The 15,865-nt window shown below is 44.7% G+C and overlaps 2 protein-coding genes across 2 annotated transcripts; both read left to right on the plus strand.

Moving 5' to 3' along the window:
* Positions 1 to 1,842: 1,842 nt before the first annotated feature.
* On the plus strand, positions 1,843 to 2,796 carry LOC102457315 (olfactory receptor 52P1-like). Its single transcript, XM_006112084.3, has one exon. It carries the CDS (start codon positions 1,858 to 1,860, stop codon positions 2,794 to 2,796), a length of 939 nt encoding a protein of 312 aa, XP_006112146.2. The 5' UTR covers positions 1,843 to 1,857.
* A 9,334-nt stretch (positions 2,797 to 12,130) lies between these two features.
* LOC102457065 (olfactory receptor 52P1-like) lies at positions 12,131 to 13,105 on the plus strand. The gene has a single exon (XM_006112083.3). The coding sequence runs from the start codon at positions 12,167 to 12,169 to the stop codon at positions 13,103 to 13,105; it is 939 nt and encodes a 312-aa protein (XP_006112145.3). The 5' UTR covers positions 12,131 to 12,166.
* The last annotated feature ends 2,760 nt before the right edge of the window (positions 13,106 to 15,865 follow it).

Raw genomic sequence — 15,865 nt, forward strand, 5'->3', positions numbered from 1 at the left:
TCTGTAACGCTCGTCATTGTGCTGTCCCATGAGACTCGTGAAATACATACTCCATGTAATGTTTTCACGGTCACATGACACTTCCTCCCCGGGGGATAAATTCACCACGGTCACAAATAGAACAGAATGTCTTCAATAACCTAAGGAACGAGCGAGCAGGCAAAATGTCTCCAGCTAACTCCTGGGGACATGTTCATAGATTGCAAGGCCAGAAGGGACCATGGTGATCACCACGTCTGAGTAACGCAGACCAGTGATGACGAATGGACGAGGACCTTCCAGAGGTTCTTTAACTTCAACTTCCACCCATTGGATCATGTTACACATCTGTATGGTAGGGCTGAAAAGCATATCCGTAAATATCGTTCTGTGTGTAGATACTTAGAGTAGGTTGCTGCCACTGTCAATCTTCCAGGATTCAAATTAGCAGGTCTCTTGAAGGCACGCTAATTCGAACTGAGAGGGGCATTCCTGTTGATGTCGGTAGTCCTCCTCCTACAAGGAGGAAGGGAAGTCGAAGAGAGAGAACACTCCCATCCACTTCCTGCGGCGTGGAAAGCGCCAAAAGTCAAGTTAAGCTACTTCGACTTCAGCAACGGAATTAACGTAGCTGAAGTTGTGTATCTTAATTCAACCTTATCCCGTAGCTTAGACGTACCCATACAGACTTATTAAGTCACCCCTTCATTCTCGCTGATAAACTAAACAAATTGAGCTTGTTGAGTCAATCTGTTTGTCAGAGGCTTGAGAGGGATGGCAGGAGACAAATCGCTTGATCATTGTCTTCGGTCCACCCTCTCTGGGGCATCTGGTGCTGGCCACTGTCGGCAGACAGGATACTGGGCTAGATGGACCTTTGGTCTGACCCAGTACGGCCATTCTTATGTTATGTTCTTATCTTATGTTATGTTAGTCTAAGGCTGGTTTTCTAATATTTTAATTATTGTGATTCTTCTCAGAATCTTTTCAGTGAATCAACGTACATCTTGAATGTTTGGCATCAGAATTGGACACTGGATTCCAGCAGCAGTCAGAGCAGTGTCAAATACAGAGGTAAAATAATGACTTGAACTTTCCTTGAGATTCCCCTAGTTGTCATCCCGGGATCACGTTAGCTGTTCTGGATGCAGTGTCACTGTAGACTGGTCTATACTAGCACGTGATTTTAAAATAAACTTGCTGATGGTCCAGTCCCATCCCATTACTGAAGAGGTTGAACATAACAGGTCCCAGCATTGGCCCCAGAGCTCTGCTTGATATTGGCAGTACCCCTGGACCATTGATCCTTCTTGTTGCCCTTGCCTGAACCCTTCTACTTCTGCAATGTCCTGGGTGAGAAGGATACCACACCAAGGAGTCTAGAAGGAGAAACATGTCAACTGACTGACCTCGTGATGTTATATTTTCAATATGATTCCCCATCCCACACCTCCTGGATTTCAGTGTTTTGCGTAGGAGCTCTACATGTTTGAACGGTGAGCTGGGGGGGGGGGGGCATGCTGCTCAGCTCCCCATCCTGCCTTCTTACAGCTTCAAGCTCTTCCCTCCAATGGGTAGCCAAACTTCAGTTCTGGACATCAAAGTCCATGTGCCCATAGGTTGCCCATTTACCTGGCTTCACTGGCTCCCTCTGAGGACCTCTCTGGACTCGACAATGGCCTAAATAATCTGGTGCCATTTGTCAATGTTTACGCGTCACTGCTCAAATCCCCTCCATTTCTAGACTCGTATTAACTATAAACGATTTAACATGCTATTTTAAAACTTGTAACCCCCTCCCCTGCCCTTTCACTGTGCTGTTCTCCCTTCACAGGCGCCTTGACAATTTCTGAGCCTAATCAACTCACAAATCACATCATGGCAGCTTTCAATCACACCCAGTCTGAACCTTCAACATTTATCCTGATGGGGATCCCTGGCTTTGAAGATGCCCACCTCTGGATTTCCATCCCATTCTCTATGATCTATGTCATCAGCCTGCTGGGTAATGTCACAGTTCTCTTTGTGGTAGGCAAAGAGCAGACCCTGCACAAGCCGATGTACCTGCTGCTCTGCATGCTGGCGCTCACCGACATCGGCACCTCTACCTCTGTCGTGCCAAAGGCACTGGGCATATTTTGGTTCAATTTAAAAGGCATTACAGTGGGTGGCTGCCTCACCCAGATGTTCTTCCTTCATGCAGCTTCTGTGATGCACTCGGCCATCCTTGTATTTATGGCCTTGGATCGTTATGTTGCCATATGTTACCCTTTGAACTACACCACCATCCTCAGCAATGCACGAATCGCTAAGCTAGGGCTAGCGGGTTTGGTAAGAGCTGTCCTCTTCATTCTGCCCATGCCCCTGCTCCTCAGGAGGCAGCCGTTCTGTGCCAACTCCGTTATAACCCACACGTACTGTGACCACATGGCTGTGGCAAAGGTATCGTGCGGGGACATCACAGTCAGCAGGACGTACGGCTTGGTGGTTGTATGCGTAGTCATCGGATTAGATCTGATACTCATTGCCCTGTCCTACGGTCTAATCATCAGGGCTGTCCTCCGAATCTCCTCCAAGAAAGCCCACCAGAAAGCCCTCAACACCTGCACTGCCCACGTCTGTGTGATACTGACGTCTCATACTCCCTCTCTTTTCTCCTCTCTGACACACCGGTTTGGTGAGGGCATTGCCCCGCATGTTCACATCATCTTGGCCAACCTCTATTTCCTCCTCCCTCCCATGCTCAACCCCATCATTTATGGGGTCAAAACCAAAGAGCTTCGTGACAAAGTGTGCAAATACGCCTGCAGAAAATGATCACATGATAAATCATTGATGATAAACCTGCATGACAAGAGGAGGAAAGGGGAACTCTACATTAATGAAGAAGTCTCTGGCCCAGGTTGGCTGAGCGTAGCATTGTGGAAGTTCACAGACTGAACAGTGCCTTAGGCCTTATCACGCCATGCCCAACTAGTGCTCTCTCCGTGGCTGAGTTCCTACTGGCTGACCATTTCGGTCTGATCTCTTTCTGTATTGTCATCACCCAGCCAACCAGGAAAGTTGCAGGTGCTGCCCAGCTCATTTGTAGAGCAACCATAGCGCCCACAGCCTATATTCATACTGATGGTTCACATCTGCTCATACATCAGTGCACATAATAAAATGTATTCCACACACAGATGGAAAAAAAACCAATTAGAGGGAACATTGCTGGAGGATAAGCCAAAATGTTCAGTTGGTACCTGCTAACACCGGAAAAGCTGATGCAGAAGTTGAGGACATTCGTGTAGAGCTTTTTGGTAATAATTGTGTAATGCTACAATGTTGCTTTGGAGTCAAATTACTTACTGATTTGTGCAGTCGATTTGGGTGTCACATTTCAGCTGGAACCATGAAAACACTGTTCTATTTGTGGACAATGTCAAAAGTGGATGTTTGGATTTGCCAACCCAGTTTGTGAAAAAGATATTCCCACCAAATGCCCCACAAGATTGAATCCCTTAAGTTCTTCTGCTATGCTGAGTTCTGCATCAGCAAGATTGAGGGATGTTTCATTTTTGCCATTGTTTTATGGAAACCATGGACAGTTTGAGGAGCTGTGGAGAGTTCTGTATGGTTGTCTGGCCTCATATGGAGGATAACTAAGTTTAACAGTTATGGGTTGAAGGTCTCAAATATACAGATGCTGCTGGGGACAAAGTCTTCAATGACCTTGGCTTATTTATTCTGTTGTTGCTGTCACTAACTCTTAGCAATGTTGTACTTGAAAATTTGCTTTCCCAGATGAAATTAATAAAAAAAAATGTTCGATAAGATGCAAGAGAAGCTTTTCAAAAACTTTTTTTTGTGTTAGTGCAGTGACACAAAATTTGTTGTGACCATTTTATATCAGCGAACAAAATGACTGAATGTAGTTACTAATGATTTCCATGACCAGCAGCAGAAGCATTTTACTTCCAACAAACAAAGGAAAGATGAAACACAGATTTTCAGAAACAAATAGTAACAAATTAATTTGACCCAAAATATAGATATTACCTATATATAATTATTATACAATTACATTACTCTTGTATTATACAATTACATTACTCATTTACAGAGCAATTTAAAATAAGACAAGGTTAAAATACAGAGAATTGCTCCCATGGGATTCAGTTTAAAAGCTCCTGAGGATGGCCTCAGCAGAGCCATTCAAACAACCCCCCGACAAAGAAAATAACCTGAATGCGTCTGACTTACATTCCCTGTTCTACTCATGTATCTGTTCTTCCATGGTTTAGTCCTTCCCTGGCCATGGATAGCATTAGAAACTCCATGGTTCCCCACCACCGCCACAGCTTAACCCTTAACCCTTAGCTTTTGCTCAGGTCACATGAAGACTGCAGCAGGGAGGTCCTGCTTTTCAATTAAAAATATGCTCTGGTGTTATTAGCTCTCCTGGCTCCCTGACAACGTTGCCTGCAGACTCCTTAGGAACCCGGTGTCTCTGGGGTTAACCCTTAGGGTACGTCTAGACTACTGCGTTTTGTCGACGGAAGATACTGTCGACAAAACTTCCGTCGACAAAGAGCGTCCAGACACATTGAGTTCTGTCGACAAAGCAAGCTGCTTTGTCGACAGAACTCCGTAGTCTGAATGCAATGTTACAGGCAATAACACCTTCTGTCGACAGAGTTCTGTCGACAGAAGGTGTTATGCCTCGTAAAATGAGGTATACCAGCGTTGACAAAACTGCTGAGTTCTGTCGACGTTATGTCGACAGAACTCAGCGGTAATGTAGACGCTGGTATAGTTTTGTCGACAAAAGTCCACTTTTGTCGACAAAACTAGGTAGTCTAGATACACCCTTTCAGGCTAATTAGTGAACTGTGTACCTGGGATATCCAGAAAAGGGTAGTACCTCTCCCATTCCTCACCGAGGTATAGGGTGGACATTAGGGACTGCCAGGATGCTTAATCACTAGAATAAATTGCATAGGGAGGCTTTGGAATCTCCATCATTAGAAATTGTAATGAGCATGTTAGAGATATGCGATGGTGCAGATAATACCTTGGTCCAGTCCATTGCACTCATGTCCAGCGTGAGGACATCTTGAGGCCCCTGCCAGGACCTATGATCCCATGACTTAGACTGAGACAAACAATTGCAATTAATAACTTGCCTCCACTTCTGTGCTTCGTGACACTATTTCCTGGCTCCCTTTGTTCCTGGTATCTTGCACAAAACATTGCAATTCCTTATTTCGTCAAAGCGTCTTATCCTCTACTACATTGAGATGGATTTGCAACAGCTAGAATAGAGTTAGGTATTTAGCTAACACATGGGACACCAACAACAACAGCATTGACAAGGTCATGTACTGGACGGTGAACTTGGGAGCATCTGCTTTTATAGCTGACCTGACTTTGGTTCACACACTGCTGTTTAGACCTCAGATATTTTACTAGTCTCTGGCTACGTCTAGACTGGCATGATTTTCCGGAAATGCTTTTAATGGAAAAGTTTTCCGTTAAAAGCATTTTCAGAAAAGAGCATCTAGATTGGCACGGATGCTTTTCCACAAAATCACTTTTTGCAGAAAAGCATCCGTGGCCAATCTAGATGCGCTTTTGCACAAAAAAGCCCTAATCGCCATTTTCGTGATCGGGGCTTTTTTGCGGAAAACAAATCTGGGCTGTCTACACTGGCCCTTTTGCGCAAAAGGACTTTTGCCCGAATGGGAGCAGCATAGTATTTCCGCAAGAAGCACTGATTTCTTACAGTAGGAAGTCAGTGCTTTTGCGGAAATTCAAGCAGCCAGTGTAGACAGCTGGCCAGTTTTTCCGGAAAAACGGCTGATTTTCCGGAAAAACTGGCCAGTCTAGACACAGCCACCATGTTCCAGGCTTTCACTCTACTACCATTGCAAGTCTCAGAGGAACACATACAGCCTATCTCATCCTGCTCCCCCACGTGAATAACCGCTTTGAAAGGACAGGACCTTGTATCAGCACATCCTTATTAGCCCTGACTACATACTGCAAATACCCAAGCTCTCCCTTGTGCTCCACCAGTGCATCTATAGCTGAAGGCAGATACAAACACACATCCATATGATGTGGGCCCATCAGAAGATGCATCTCTTGGCCAATCAAATCCAGCCAGGCAATAGTATTCCACCTGGATCACATTATTTCCTGGTGGGCACAATTTTCATTCTAAGACAAGTTGGCTTAACAGTACATATAGGGCTAGTAACTTTTCCATATTGCTCCAATGTTCCTCACTTGTAACATAGCAAGTCCTTAAAGGTTAATTTCCTTTCAGCAATACAAAGAAAACAAATAGCAGGCTTCCACAATTAATTCCTGGTGGAAGTCAGTATCATTGCATCTGTCTTAGCAGAAGCCACAGCACCTCAAGATATCCCAGCATTCCCCAAACCTGCACAGCAGCTAACTACTCCCAAACACAAGTCTCAACAGTCACTCTAAGATGGGATTCAATGACAGCAGCTTGAACCTTGCAACAGAAATACGTACGCTCACGAAAGGTACCGCGCATTTAGACAAGGTCCAGCATATTTAACAGCAGCCCTAAGAACTGTAAGATGTGGTGGCATGTCAAGAGAACTTCTGACTCCTACCGGGAGGTACCCTTTGCTCTACCAGGAAGAGGCCTCAGCATTCGCTGAGTGGGGAGCATATAGCAAGAAACCAGAGAGGAAGCTGCAGGACTTAATCCTTTTCCATGGCATTTACAGAATAAAGTCTGTTCGTGGTGGATTGTCAGAGTGGCTCTGGCCTGAGATGACACACAGTGACACACATAACACAGAGACCATGCCCAGTTTTCCTAAGATGGGTACAAATTTGCATGGCAGGGTTCACTTCACTTGACTTGTAACACATGAAAAACTGAGATCTAGTCTGGTTAACCACATTCATCATGTCAACCTACTATCCCCACTTTGAGGGAGGGGCAAAGCAGGTCAACTGGTCAGCCTTGGTGTGCACACATTAGGACCCAACTCTTCCCTCACTTCCTTTGCTATCTGGGAGGTACCTCAAACCTCCACGTTTTCTCCCTTTTCACTGCTGCTGGAGAAGAAGTCTTGATGTTTTCCAGACCTACTGGGAGAAAATTGCAAGAGCAATCAACTCAGACAATGGATATAGTCCAATACATTCTGTAGTCAAGCAATCATCTCAGCACTTTGCAGGTGTTTGCTAGAAGAATTTGCTAAACACAAAACAGATACAAGGAGACTACTCAGACAAAGGAGCCCAGCTGTGAGCATTCAAACTGGGTGACTGAGTGCTATTGTTAGTAACATGTCTGCAGGGTCAGTGGCATAGACCATTCACGGTAGTGATGCTTAGGAATTCCATCAGTAATGAGTTCCTGTAACTGGAGAAGAAATAGGAGATTGAGATAAGAACCAAAGACTGGCCGTATCGGATCACAGCAATGGTCCATCTAGTTCTGTACCCTGTCTTCCGAAAGTGGCGAGGTACTTCAGAAAGAAAGAACACAAGAGTGAGGGATCTGATAAGCGGGACCATCTGTGCTGTATTCCGGCACAGAGAAGGGTTATTACTTTGTTTGAAACAGACATGTACAAAAGCCTTCCCATCACATGTTGTGTTTTCAGGGGTTCAGCCCAGGACTCATCCACCAGGAGAGAAGGAGAAGACGCTCGGATTCTATGACAAGGGTCAGCAACACAGAAATGCTGATGGATAAATGAGTATGATGAAAATGTGGCTCTTAATTTCCCTCTGGAGTTTCAGTATGACGGACCACTCTATCAGCACTGCAACACTCATTTTGCCCTGACCATCTAAGCCCCCGTTATTGGCAAAGCTTTTCTTCACTCCTGGTAGAGGCTCTTTGGCTGAAGATCTCCAGGGTCTCTTTTCTGCTCTTCCTACTGGTCATGGAGCCATGGGAATTGTCCTGGATGCTTGGCAAACCAATGAGTCTGCAGGGATTCTACAGGAGAAATATAAAAGTCGCTTTGCAGCACACCAAGGTTCAGACATGTGAGATTCAATAGCTGATTCCCGGGGCTCTGCCTTTCTGTCGCCGTAAGGAAATCATCTTTCTCCGTCAAAGGGGATTTTGGTGAGTTGCCTCTTTCTAAAATAATGTTAGTACTAAGGGCTCACGAACGCTTCAAGGGTTCAATTAAAAAAATCTGGACAAGAGTTCACTAGCACGGAAGCGTGAAAGATTTAGTATTGTCAGAAAACCCTGGTAAAATTGACTCTACAAAATTATTATAAATAATTTAGACTAAATAACAATTATTTGTCACTCTGGTGTTCTTGTATTTATCCCTGCAGCCTTTTTGGTTTGGAAGAGGGGGGAAGGTGTGGGATTTTTTTCCTCTCGTTTGCTGCTGTTCTCCAATTCAGCAACTTCACTGCCTTGTTAGGAAGAGCAGCAAAAGTCTCCGCCATGGGTATCACTTTTGCCAGAGGGTTCACAACAAGATTCTGGCCAGATTCCCGTCTCTCTTTTCTGGGTCACTCCAGATTGAGACTGGCCTCCATTAGAGGAAAATTGGGGCCCGTATGTTAATTACACTCACCGTTTAAAAAAATTATACCTTATTTCCTGTCAGAATTTCTTTAACAACAACTTTCACCCATTGGATCACCCAGCCAACCAGGAAAGTTGCAGGTTCTGCCCAGCTCATTAGTAGAGAAACAACAGCCAGCAGCCTGTGTTTGTAGTGGTGGTTCACATCTGCACACACCTCAGTGCATATAATAAAATATATTCCACACAGAGATGGAAAATATAGAGGGAACTTTGCAGGAGGATAAACAACTGTTCTTTTTGCTGAAAGCCTTAATGAAACTAAAAGATTCGTTGCCAAAAAAGATAGTTGAGGCTATGAGCTAAGTGAGAATCAGGACTGTCTTGGAAGGAGTACTGCAGAAAGAGATCTAGGGGTCATAGTGGACCACAACCTAAATATGAGTCAACAGTGAGACTCCCAGTCACTGACCACAAGCTAAATATGAGTCTACAGTGCGACACCGTTGCAAAAAAGCAAACATGGTTCTGGGAGGCATTAACAGGATGTTGTGAGCATGATATGAGACAAATTTTTCACCCAAATAGCCTCTACAAGGATTGAACTCACAACCCTGGGTTTAGCAAGCCAATGCTCAAACCACTTAGCTATCCCTCCTCCCTTGAGGGAGTCTTCTGCTCTGCTTTGCACTGATTAGATGTCAGTTGGAGTATTGAGTCCAGTTCTGGGCACTGCATTTCAAGAACGATGTGGAGAAACTGGAAAAGGTCCACAGAAGAGCAACATAAATGATGAAAGGTTTAGAAAATCATGAGCTATGAGAGAAGACTGAAAGAATTGGGCTTTTTAGTTTAGAAAAAAAAAAGAGAGGGGACATTATGGCAGTTTCAAATATCTAAAAGGGTGATACAAGGAGGAGTGAGAAAAGTTCTTCTCCTTGGCTTCTGATGATAAGACAAGAGGCAATGGGCTTAAATTGCAGTAAGGGGACAATTCCTAATTGTCGGTGTGGTTAAACAGTGGAATACATTACCTTGGAAGACTGAGGAATCTCCATCACTGGAGGTATTTAAGAGCTGGTTTGATAGACATCTATCAGGGATGATGTTGATGGTACTTGGTCCTGCCGTAAGGACAAGGGACTGGACTTGATGACCTCTTGAGGGCTCTTCCAGTACAAGTGTTCTATGATTCTGTTACATCTTTGGAGCCTTTCTTTAGTGGATGGTCCAAAACTGGATGCAATACTCTAGGCTCACAAGTGCCAAATAGAGGGGAATAACCACTTCCCTCGAACTACTGGCAATGCTCCCCTACTCAGGCAGCCAAATATAGGGCACGTTGCTGACATATTTTCAGCATCTCCCTCCATGTCTCCATGTGTAATCCCCCAGGTCCTTTTCTCCAGAACTGCTGCTTAGACAATTGGTCCCCAGCCAGTAGCAATGCTTGGGATTCTTCCATCCTCACTACAAGACTCTATATTGTCCCTGTTGAACCCCATCAGATTTTTTTGGCCCAATTCTCCAACTGTCTATGTCCACAAATTTGCTGATGATGAAACAAAACCTATCCTCCTGGTCATTGAAGAGGCTCAACTGAAGAGGACCCTGGATTAACCCTTGGATTGATGTCGACTGTACGTCTGATCATGTTGGCATGTAACCTGCCCTTGATCAGACTTGCAACTGACGAAGTGGGTCTTTACCCACGAAAGCTTATGCTCCAATAAATCTGTTAGTCACTAAGGTGCCACAGGATTTCTCATTGTTCTTGAAGATTCAGACTAACACGGCTACCTCTCCTATACTTGATCAGACTTGTTGCCCTTGTCTGAACCCCTCTATTCCTGAAAAATCCTGGGGGATACGGATATCATACAGAAGAGTCTACAGGGGAAGAAAAGACACTAACTAACTGATCTCATGATGTTGCACTTCTGTGTGATTCCCCATCCCACACCTCCTTGATCACATTTTGTGTAGTGTTTGCCCATACTTGCATGGTGAGCAGGGTTTTACAGAGCTGCCTAGCTCCCAGTCCTGAGTTCTTACAGTTAAATTAGGATTTCACTAGCTGTCTGAGTGTTATATTTGAAAGAATTTCACAGGATCATTTTATGGGGTAAGGCAAAATGCCACATTTATTGACAATGTAACATTACGCTGTTATAAGTATATTCATACACATACGCACACATAAAGACACAAACACACACATATGTAGTCTTGTCATTGCTTAAAGTTACCAGTCTGTTGCTCACAATATCACAATGGCCAGGTGAGTCTAATGTGAGGAGTCAGAGCGTAGGCTTCTCTTGGTCTGGACCGATGCTCCAAATTTGACAAGATGAGACCTGGACATTCATGCAAGATGCCCCATCTTTTATAGGACTTTTCTTCCACTGAGGCCTATGCATTTTGCAGTGTCAGTTCTTTGTTAATCACCATATTAACAGCTGCATAAATAATTAGAAGTCCTGTGGTACCTTATAGACTAATACATTTATTGGAGCATAAGCTTTTGTGGGCAAAGACCCATATTGTCAGATGCATACATTTTAACATCTGTTTATCTGAAAGTCATTTTTCTTTGCCATCTGACATCAGTATGTTGGTGCCTCCTTCCCAGGGTTACAGCCTCTCCTCGAGTTATGAACGAGTTACAGACCAAACACTTGGCCATAACTCAATCTGTTTGTAACTCGGACCCCACTGATTTACATAGTAACCGCGTTGTTCGTAAGTGCGGGTCGTGTTCGTAACTCGGGGACTGCCTTTATAATCTCTCCATTGGAGCTTTGGTTGTAAAGGCGAACGGTCATAACTCGACTGTTCGTAACTTGGGAACTGACTGTATTTCAAGGCTGTCTTGTTTGTAAAAGTTTGTTTTCTTCTTAACACTCCAAGGCCGTCCATATGTCCTCCATCGGTCGGCTTTGTATTGGGCCCAATTGATGGTACGACCTCTTCTCCAGACACTCACATTTCAAACTCATCCACTCCCCTCACCCTCCAGGAACTACACAACCATTTCACATGTGGAAACAGGATTACAATTGTCCATACAAAAGATATCGATCTATTTCAATACAAAGCTTCTATTTGTATTAACTTTTAATTCATTGATCATAACACAATCTATATTCTAACTACTAAAAGCAACAGTGTGATCATGCTGAATCCCAGGGATCCTTCTGATCTATTTCTGTCTTGACAGCAGATACGATCACAAGAGAAGGATGATTGGCAGAGTTACAGTTGTTTAACGTTTATGTTGACACTACACATTAAACACATTACATGTGACAATATAAAGCTGTGTTGTCTACTTGAGGAGTTTAAGATCCATCTCTGCACCCATGGACATTCAATCTGCAGTTATTGATATAAAAGTTTATCTATGAGAATGCTTCCCATTCACTTGGCTTGCTAGGCTTCCTTTGAGAACTTCTTTGGACTTGCCAATGACCTAAATTGTCTACTGCTGTCTGTTTTTGCTTACTCCTCACTGTACAACCCCTTTCTAGATTGTTAATTACTATAAAATATTGACTGTATTTTTTCAAACATGTATAACCCGCTTCACTGTGCTATTCTCCCTTCATAGGCACCTTGACAATTTCTGAACCCAATCGACTCACACATCACATCATGGCAGCTTTCAATCACTCCCAGTCTGAACCTTCAACATTTATCCTCATGGGGATCCCTGGCCTTGAAGAGGCCCACCTCTGGATTTCCATCCCTTTCTCGATGATCTATATTGTCGGCCTCTTGGGAAATTTCACTCTTCTCTTTGTTGTGGTAAAAGAGCAGACCCTGCACCAGCCGATGTACCTGCTGCTCTGCATGCTGGCAATCATGGACATCGCCATGTCCACCTCTGTTGTGCCTAAGGCCTTGTGTATATTTTGGTTCAATGTAAAAGAAATTACGGTGGGTGGCTGCCTCACCCAGATGTTCTTGCTTTATGCAACTTCTGTTATCCAGTCAGCCACACTGGTCTTGATGGCCTTCGATCGCTACGTTGCCATATGTAACCCACTGAGATACCCCACAATCCTCACCAACGCACGAGTAGCTAAGCTGGGGCTGGTGGGTTTGGTGAGATCTATTCTCATAATGCTGCCCCTGCCCGTGTTCTTCAGCAGGGAGCCATTCTGTGCCAACCGCATGATCGCCCATACGTACTGTGAGCACATGGCCGTGGTGAAGCTGTCCTGTGGGGACATGACTGTCAACAGGACATACGGCTTGGTGATAGTGCTTATAGTCACTGCGTTAGATCTAACGTTCATTGCTCTGTCCTATGGTCTGATCCTCAGGGCCATCTTCCGAATCTCCTCCAAGAAAGCCCACCAGAAAGCCCTCAACACCTGCACCACCCACCTCTGTGTGATACTGACGTCCTATACTCCCTTTCTCTTCTCTTCTCTGACACATCGGTTCGGTCAGGGCATCGCTCCCCATGTTCACATCATCTTGGCCAACCTCTATTTCCTCCTCCCTCCCATGCTGAACCCCATCATTTATGGGGTCAAAACCAAAGAGCTTCGTGACAAAGTGGGCAAATTGACCCACAGAAGGTGATTGCTTGGGGCCACTGTCATTAAAACTGCATGACAAGATGGGGGAAAGTCTACCTCTTCATGAACCCAGGGTGCTCTTTCCAAGTTTGTTGGACATGCCTAGTCTGTACAGTTCCTTACACCAAAAGTCTTATCATTCCATGGCCAAGCAGTGCTCTCTCCTTGGCCAAGTTCCCTCTCAGGGAGCTACGTCAATTTTGTAACTTATTTTGAATTTGGGAGCGTCTACACAGCACTTATGTCGAAATAGATCACTGTGCCTTTGACTTCCCTGACACTTCATACAATGAAGGTTACAGGAGTCGGAGGAAGAAGTCCTCCAGCTTGACAGTATTCCGACATTATTTCAAAATTACTGCCAGCTGTGTAGACGTGGATTAAGTTATTTTGAAATAATGCTAGTTATTGGCCAGTGCCAGCTCCCCCAGCTGCATCTGGTGCCAGGCGTTCTGCATCGGTGCGCACAGCACTCAGCCTTCTCCCTGGATCCTAGCGCCTGCCAGATCTAGTTCTGCCGCCTGGGAGCATGCCCAGCAGAGATCCTAGCGGCTAGCAAATCTCCTCCAAGAAAGCCCAGCAGAAAGCCCTCAACACCTGCACCACCCACCTCTGTGTGATGTTGATGTCTTGTGCTCCCATTCTCTTCTCTTCTCTGACACACCGGTTCTTTCAGGACATCACTCCCCATGTTCACGTCATCTTGGTCAACCTCTATTTCCTCCTCCCACCCATGTTCAACCCCATCATTTATGGAGTTAAAACCAAAGAGCTTTGTGACAAATTAGGCAAATTGACCCACAGAAGGTGATCGCTTGGGGCTACGGACATTAAAACTACATGAGAAGCCGGGGAAAGCCTAGCTCCGCATGAACTGAGGGTGCTCTTACGCAGTCTGTCGGAGCTCTGTATTGTGGACATGCCTAGTCTGCACAGTTCCTCACACCAGAAGTCTTATCATGTCATGCCAAGCAGCGCTCTCTCCTTGGCTGAGTATTCTCTACACAGCAGGGCTTAACTTGAAATAAGCCACATAAATTGAGCTACGTCAATTTTGTACCTTATTTCAAAATAGGGAGCATCTACACAGGCAGTTATTTCGAAATAGAGCACTCTTCCTTTGACTTCCTTTACTCCTCATACAATGAGAGTTACAGGAGTCAGAGTAAGAGGTCCTCCAGCTTGACAGTATTTCGACGTTATTTCAAAATATCTGCCTGCTGTGTAGACGCAGACTAAGTTATTTCAAAATAATGTTGTTGTGTGGATGTACCTTCATTGACCAGTCCTCTAAAATCTCTTCCAGCATCCCCCATGTGCCCTGCCTAGGCTATGTCTAGACTGATGACTACTTTCAGAAGAAGCTTTCCAGAAGAGATCTTCTAAAGAAACTTTTTCTGAATGAAAGCATCCACACTGCTAAAGCACACTGAAAAAGCGATCTGTGTTTTCGAAAGATAGCGTCCATTCTCCATGGATGCTATCTCTTATGTAAGCTGTGATTGCTGTGGACAGAATGGCCACCAGGGCACCTGTGCTTTTTCCTCTTTCCTCTTCTTCCGAAAGAATTTCCTCTTCCACACACGCCTTTTTCCGGAAGAGCTCTTTTGGAAAAAGATTTCTTCCTCATAGAAATAAGTTGACTAATTTCGGAAAAATCCCTCTGTTATTTTGATTTTTTCCCCCAAAAGAACACGATTGCTGAGTGGACGCAAGCGAGGTGTAGACATACCCCTAGTTATCTGCCTTTCCGTGTCTTCCAGGCCACCAATGTTACTGCAGGTCTCTGATGTAAGATGGTGTTTCATTGGACCATGTGAGTGGAAGGTTGTTGATGAGATTGACTAAGAAACTACACTGTGAACTATTTTCTTGAGCCAAAGAAAAAGAAAGACACTAAAATGCTCAGTCCATTATCACATGTGCAGGGATCTGCTGACCAAAAATGTCCTGATTTTTCTACTTCCAGTTATTTGGGTGGCCTGGAAGATCCTAGAATCATAGAGCTGGAAGAGACCTCAGGAGGTCATCAAGGACTGCCCCCTGCCCAAGGCAGGACCAATCCCAACTAAATCAACCCAATCAGGGCTTTGTCAAGCCGAGACTTAAAAATCTCTAGGGATGGAGATTCCACCACCATTCTAGGTAACCCATCCCAGTGCTTCCCCACCCTCCTCAGGAAATAGTTTTTCCTAATATCCAACTTAGACCTCCCCCACTGCAACTTGAGACCATTGCTCCTTGTTCTGCCATCCGTCACTACTGTGAACAGCCTCTCTCCATCCTCTTTGGAACTTCCCTTCAGGAAGTTGAAGGCTGCTATCAAATCCCCCCTCACTCTTCGCTTCTGCAGACTGAACAGACCCAAGTCCCTCACCTTCTCCTCATAAGTCATATGCTCCAGCCCCCTAATCATTTTGGTTGCCCTCCGCTGGGCCCTCTCCAATGCGTCCACATACTTTCTATAGTGGGGGGCCCAGAACTGGACAGAATATTCTAGATGTGGTCTCACCAGAGCTAAATAAAGGGGAATAATCACTTCTCTGGATTTGCTGGCAATGCTCATATTCACTGTAAGCTGAGCACCTGGGTGTTCACGGAGGAGAGATATAGGAGCTGCCCTGCTGATTAGCAGAGTATCCACAGTCAGCAGCCTGTGTTAGTGCTGGTGGAGCAAATCAGCAAAAGCTCCAGTGCACATAATAAAATTTATTCTATACAGCAATGAAAAAAAAATTAGAAGGAACATTATGGGAGGATGAAC

This window comes from Pelodiscus sinensis, chromosome 1, assembly GCF_052426305.1.
Source record: "Pelodiscus sinensis isolate ZL-2025 chromosome 1, ASM5242630v1, whole genome shotgun sequence".
In the NCBI taxonomy this organism is placed as follows: Eukaryota; Metazoa; Chordata; order Testudines; family Trionychidae; genus Pelodiscus; species Pelodiscus sinensis.